Source organism: Alligator sinensis, unplaced genomic scaffold, assembly GCF_000455745.1.
Source record: "Alligator sinensis unplaced genomic scaffold, ASM45574v1 scaffold1308_1, whole genome shotgun sequence".
NCBI lineage: Eukaryota > Metazoa > Chordata > Crocodylia > Alligatoridae > Alligator > Alligator sinensis.
Genome location: NW_005842416.1, coordinates 139,182 through 145,144, shown reverse-complemented (window position 1 = coordinate 145,144; position 5,963 = coordinate 139,182). Strand labels below are relative to the sequence as shown.

Here is a 5,963-nt window from a genome sequence, read left to right as displayed (position 1 = left end):
CTGTCTTGGATCAAGCTAGACTGATTTATATCATGTGAAGAACTACTGCAGCATCCTTCTTTGTAAAGCAAAAATATCTTTTTATCTTTTTTTCTGAAAATATTTATTAAAATATAAAGCATTTTTTACAAAAAGTGCACACTTGTAATTTGAATAATGTAATAATAAAGTATTTACAGTTTAATGAAAATCCTGATAAACTTTCAAAACCAGATGTAAAGTTCCAAAGTAAAAATACTACATCATCAGTATTTAATACAAATTATGAATAGCAAGTAACAACTCATGTTTTACCACAGTAGCATAATGGTGAACCATCTGGTTTCTTCCTATTCTAGTAGGTTGGAGGTGAAAGTGTTTTTCACCATTAGAAACTGAGATTCTCTGTGGGATCTTTTCAGCTTTGCACGACGATTCTGGAACCAGATCTGAAATTTAAATAAAAGGAATACTTATCTGAAATTTGTAGATTTTCCTTTAATATTTTAAATGCAACACTACATGTGGAATAAATCTAAAAAATAATTTAAAAATTCTGACAGCTTACAAGCCAAACACAAGTTTCAAAACAGCAAATGCAGGTATATACTGGTAGTAATCTGTAGTCATTTTAATGATGTTAGCCAAACAAACTTAAAGAGAAATAAACTTTATTCTGTATTGCAAAACTGAAGATGCTGAGCATTCTGAACTAAGTTGCCAGTGGGAGTCTAGGGTACTCAATGCCTCAAAGAAGTACTTAGTTGCAGTATTAATCTGTTACAATCTGATCCAGCTCCTGTGCAAGTAAATAAAAAACCTTCCATTGACTTCAGAGGAAGTACAAAAGACCAATCCACAGCACGCTGAAGTCAACAGGATGAATTCTATTGACTTTGGACTCTTAAAATACCTGTGTACACTGGGCTCTCAACCAAATAATATATAAGTTCAAATGTGATTTAAATTTTTTTTCAACCTACCTTAACCAGCAAAATCTCTTGAAAAGTATCAATATGTTTGCTTGCATTTATTTATATTAGCTTCAAATTTAATTTTCAAATTTGGTTCCAAACCCACTACTGACAGAGTTTATAACAACTTAAAAAGAGTTTCAAACTTGAAACACTACAGGGAATGCTTTATGGTAGATGGAAGGATGATGACACTAAATGTAGCAATAAATGTCAAATCAATACTAAGCCGGGGGGGGGGGGGATGAATTTCCTTGACTTTCCTGCTACAAATCACTGCAAGCATAATGAATATTAAAAAAGTACTAATTTGTTAAGATACATAAGAATCACTGAAACTCAGATTTTTGCTTCTATCTATCATTTACATAATAAAATGACAAGATAGTATGCATGTGGTAACAGAAATATTCTGATTTTTTCCCCATGTTACCTGGATTCTGTCTTCATCTAAATCTAGTTTGTGAGCTAGTTCTTCTCTGACATCAATGCCAGGATAGGAGTTCACTCTAAACACACTTTCCAGCACTTCAATCTGAGGAGAATAAACAAACAATGCATTAAAAGCAATTGTGAACTATATGCTATATAACAACAATTTTACAGTAAAAGACTTTCCAAAAAACTTTTGTACAAATTCTAAAATTACACACCAGTGAGAGTCAGCTCAAATAAGTGATGGTACTTTGGATTTACGCCAGCCCTTAATTATACATACATCTTGCTACTCTTCATACAGTGGGATACAATATTTTATTAAGCAGTCATTACAGGCTTCCTACTAATTAATGTGTTTTACTAAACTATGAACATAGGAAAATACATATTATTGTATTTATAAACAGGTAATTGAAACCCTACCTGACTTCTAGTGAAAGCAGTTCTTGGTCTCCTGCCTCTGTACCAGCTCAGTTCTCTTTTGTAAGACACCTTTTCAGTAACTGAGAAATATTTTTCACATTTCAAAAGTCTTTCCTGCTGCATTAGGTAATTGTTAGCATGCAGTAATGGCCTTTCACAGGAAATGGCAGAGAGCTGCGTTTGTGGGTTACCATCTTCTCCTAAAACTAGAAAAATAGAATTTAAAGTTAACAGCTCTGTATTTGACATAGTTTTCAATTAAATATTTGTATTAAAATGTAATTCTGTAACAAAATGAACAGTACTTGAATGTTTCATTGATATGTCTAAATGTGCTTAAATACTTATGGAAACACATGATTAATAATATGTACATTGTACCATGTTGTAAATATACAATTGTGTTCAAATATGAAATTGAAGCAACTGGCTTACCTAAGTTGTTGCACGTATCTATCCATGGTCTGTGAGGTTTTGCAGCTGGAATGCCTTCATCTTTCTGCTCTAATCCCAAGATACTTTCAATGGAAAATGAGGAATGTGTGGCTTTATTTTCCATGGAACCAGATGCTTTCTGGCAATTCTGAGATGCTGCTGTATTGGCAGAAGGTAATGATGTACTTGCCATTCTTTCACCTTCAGTATATGTGGTGCACAGACTGTACTTGCATTTTCTTGCATTTTCTCTTTATAACTGTGTTGACAAGGGGGTTGGATTTGCTACGTCATTAATTAAAATCTTTTATTAGAAAGTTTTAGCATGTCAATGAAAACTCTCCCACCAAGAGGCACGAGGAGTTAATTGTTTATTTGTTTGCAAGTAATTAGCAACTAATGGCGACACTAGGGGGCCACCAGGAGGGACAAAAAGTGTTATCTCTTCTAACCAGAACATCGACTTAACTTTCTCAAAAGAAGCTATGCACAAATATAGTGCTTTCCTTTTATTTGAAATCATTAATGTATAAAATCATTTTTTTCTTAAACTTTATACTCTAATGGACTCCACTTACCTAAACATAGCAGTATGATAGGAAACCAGTCAAGTAATAACTAATCTCATTTAAGTGAATTTTCTTCCAAGGAAATTTAAAAAATAATCTCTTAATGCTATTAGGGTAATCCTGATGAAAATGCCTCTGTTTTTTCATATGCATATGTAATGGTGAACGTGGTCAATAAAATAACAATAGTGTTTGGCATAAGGCACACTACAGTGGGTTGGCAATGTTGTCAAAGCTCAGTGTAATTGCCTTCCAAGTGCCTGGATTAGTTAACAGGAACAGTTGCACCAAGTATTTAAAATAAATAATTCACACATTCATTTGCTTCATTTTTGTATTAAAATAATGTTGATATTGCTTTCTTGTAAGATGGTATACATGAAAACTTCTTACCAGCTTTTTAAATACTTGTAAAAACTTTTTTAAATTAATGGATTCAATGTGTCCTAATTTGTAGCTTTAAAAAAGTGAGAGCATATTTTGCTACCAGCTGTTCATCATAATCTCCTGTTTGTTTGTTTTAAACCAAAGGGAGCTTATTCCAATCAGCACTGCTAGTATTTGAAATAACCAAAGAGAGACAGAGAGAGAGAAGCTTAAGCCACTGTTTCAAAGTTCATAAGGGTTTGAAACTGGATTTGTGAATCAGCCCGTTATAAGGAACTACGTCTTGTATAAAATTCAAATCTGGATTCATGTTCATATTCCAAACACCCTCAGCATGCAGAAGTGTTTGGATCTATCTTCTAGTACAAGACTATCTTTATGCATAATATATTTTTCCAGTCTCTTCTCATTGTAAAGCCAACTTTTAAATCAAGTCCTGACGTATGCTGCAATGGGATGGATAGCTCATTATGCAGACCTGTGTGCTTTCAAGGGCAGAATCTGGCCCACCTGTTGGTGTTTTTCTCTGCTTTGATTTCTTCTGCCACTATAAAATTGGATACATGAAGTTTTGCATTAATTCTGCTTAAATAAAATTCCCACCATGCACAAAACATGCAACAACTACTCTGATGCAGTTAGAAACATGGAAATTCTGGGAAACGAAAGATCTATGTGATATACACATTAAAAACTTAATTAAAACTTCATATAAAAACAGAATTTCAGTACTGACCTGAGAGATGGTTTTACAAATATAAATTGTAAGAAGTTAAAAACTGATAGCTGCATTTATTAAAAAAAATTTTTAAAAAAAATTAAATCTTAGTCCTTTAGTGGCTACGTGCACTGCATTAGATGCAGTTTCTTCACCATCATAACCATTTAATGATACATATAATATTTGTTTATTTCAGACCTAGGTATGACCGTAAACTGCATCTGACTGGAGTGCCTGGTGGCAATGTGGTTGGGCTCTTTGTGGAGGGGTAGCTCCTATAAAATACCACACTATTGCAACCTCCAGAGTAAGGAGAGTATAGGGCACCTCAAAACCCTAGCGCCCACTGCTTTGTGGGTACTTCTTGGTTGGAGAAAGGCTAAGGGACATCACCAGGGATCCTGGTTTTCCCTGATAAAAAAATCACAGATTTTCTGATTAAACCCCCCAAAATCCATAATTAAAATTAAAGACCCCCTACAGCCCTGCTGGTGCCCCTTGCTCTCCTTCCCCCCCCCACAACCTGTAAAGCCCTGCTGGTGCCCCTCACTCCCCCAACAACAACAATCCCCCAGCCCCACACATGCAGGCACAGACATAGGCATGCAGGCACAGGCACAGACAGACACTCCCCCCCCCCCGGGGGGACCCCCCCCTCCAGAGGTAAGTGTGTATGGGGGGAAGGGGTGGGAAGGGGGAAAGGGAAGGGGCTGGGGGGAGCCAGATTGAGAATAGAAGGTGGGGAGTGTGTCTCTGTGAGCTGCTCCCAGGAGCAGGGCCAGATGAGCGAGGGCAGGGGTGTCCCTCTGCAGGTCACACATGTGCCACCCAGTCGGAAGGGAGTAGGGGTTTGGATGAAGTTTGCCATGGTCGGTCGCCCTGCAGCTGCTTTGCTGCAGCCAGTTGAGCTCCCCATCCCGTCAGTGCCCCCTAAGGGCTGCACACACATCTCCTGGCCAGACAGCTGGATAAGGGGGGCTGCCACCACCCCACACCACCACTGCCATACTGCTTGCCCACAGAGCTGCATGTGCAACCGGACATGGCAAAGCAGCGCAGAGCATGGCATTGGCAGTGGCAGCAGGATCAGGCACAGGGACATATTCCAAACCCCCGTCTTCTCAATCTGGCTCCCTCTGGTCAGTTTCCCCCCACAGCCAGCTTCCGCCTCCAGCCCTGCCATGCAACCCCCAAGCCCCACTTACTTTACAGGCTCCAGGAATGAATAGTGAGCCTGATCCAAGCCTTGGGTGAGTGCAAGCCTCAGCCCACCCCCACTTCCCCCTCTCCCTCTCCCTCCGGACAGGGCTGGGGGTTTCCCCACCCTTTTTGCAAATAGCTCTGGCAGGAAAATAGCTCTGGAACTCTGCCAGTCTGAAGCACTCTTTGCAAAACCGGGAAATCTGTGGGAAATTCATGGTTTTCTCTGTTTTTCTGTGGGAAACGGAAAACCCAGATCCCTGGACATCACCCTAACAGAAATGTCCCCTTACTGAGGTATTAGTCTGAAATTCTTATCTGTTGCTCTCTGGCAGAAGCTACAACCATCAAGGAACTGAGCGTCTAGACTGGGTCTGGCCTTTGGATTCTGTCTCAGCGGTCTAAAGAAGGGATAGTAGGTTTTGAGTAGCCTCCACTCCTCCATACTCTTGCCCAGGCATGTGTGTCAAAGGTCTTGGTGACTAGACTCTTATGCATACACCATGATCCAGAGGATTGACGGTTGCCTACTAATATTTTAGACCTTTCTCTTTCTGTTTTTACATGTAAGGCAGGAGATGTCAACTGGGGGTATATCTACCCCTAGGGGTACTTGGACTGGTCCTAGGGGGTATGCATGGGTGGGTGGGGATGGAGCACTGCCACCTCCCAGGAGCAGGGCTGGGGTGGGGCGGGAAAGCTCACCAGGCTGGGGTGAAGGCAGTGGTGCCCCTCTGTGGGGCAGGGAAGCTTGCACACAGCAGCTGGTGCTGTCACACACCAGCCCGGTAAACTTCCCTGTCCACTGCCCTCATCCCAGCCTAGTGAACTTCCCCA

At 39.9% G+C, this 5,963-nt stretch overlaps 1 protein-coding gene across 2 annotated transcripts; it reads right to left on the bottom strand.

The window, feature by feature from the left end:
• Positions 1-214: 214 nt before the first annotated feature.
• HESX1 (HESX homeobox 1) lies at positions 215-3,753 on the bottom strand. Of its 2 annotated transcripts, XM_025211610.1 has the most exons (5): positions 3,684-3,753; positions 2,250-2,508; positions 1,815-2,020; positions 1,387-1,488; positions 215-428 (listed from the first exon to the last, which is right to left on the bottom strand). In XM_025211610.1, exons 2-5 carry the CDS (start codon positions 2,440-2,442, stop codon positions 330-332), a joined length of 600 nt encoding a protein of 199 aa, XP_025067395.1. In that variant the 5' UTR covers positions 2,443-2,508; positions 3,684-3,753; the 3' UTR covers positions 215-329. The 2 variants fall into 2 exon arrangements, with proteins under 2 accessions (XP_025067395.1, XP_025067393.1); XM_025211608.1 differs by lacking the exon at positions 3,684-3,753 and having other exon boundaries at positions 2,250-2,716.
• Positions 3,754-5,963: the final 2,210 nt, after the last annotated feature.

What these genes read in the sequence shown, in the direction of transcription:
- HESX1 (XM_025211610.1), bottom strand. Translation starts at nt 2,442, where the DNA reads ATGGCAAGTACATCATTACCTTCTGCCAATACAGCAGCATCTCAGAAT. An exon ending in AGATACGTGCAACAACTTAG is followed by an intron (nt 2,021 to 2,249) that starts GTAAGCCAGTTG and finishes CTATTTTTCTAG; the next exon opens with TTTTAGGAGAAGATGGTAAC. An exon ending in CTGCTTTCACTAGAAGTCAG is followed by an intron (nt 1,489 to 1,814) that starts GTAGGGTTTCAA and finishes TATTCTCCTCAG; the next exon opens with ATTGAAGTGCTGGAAAGTGT.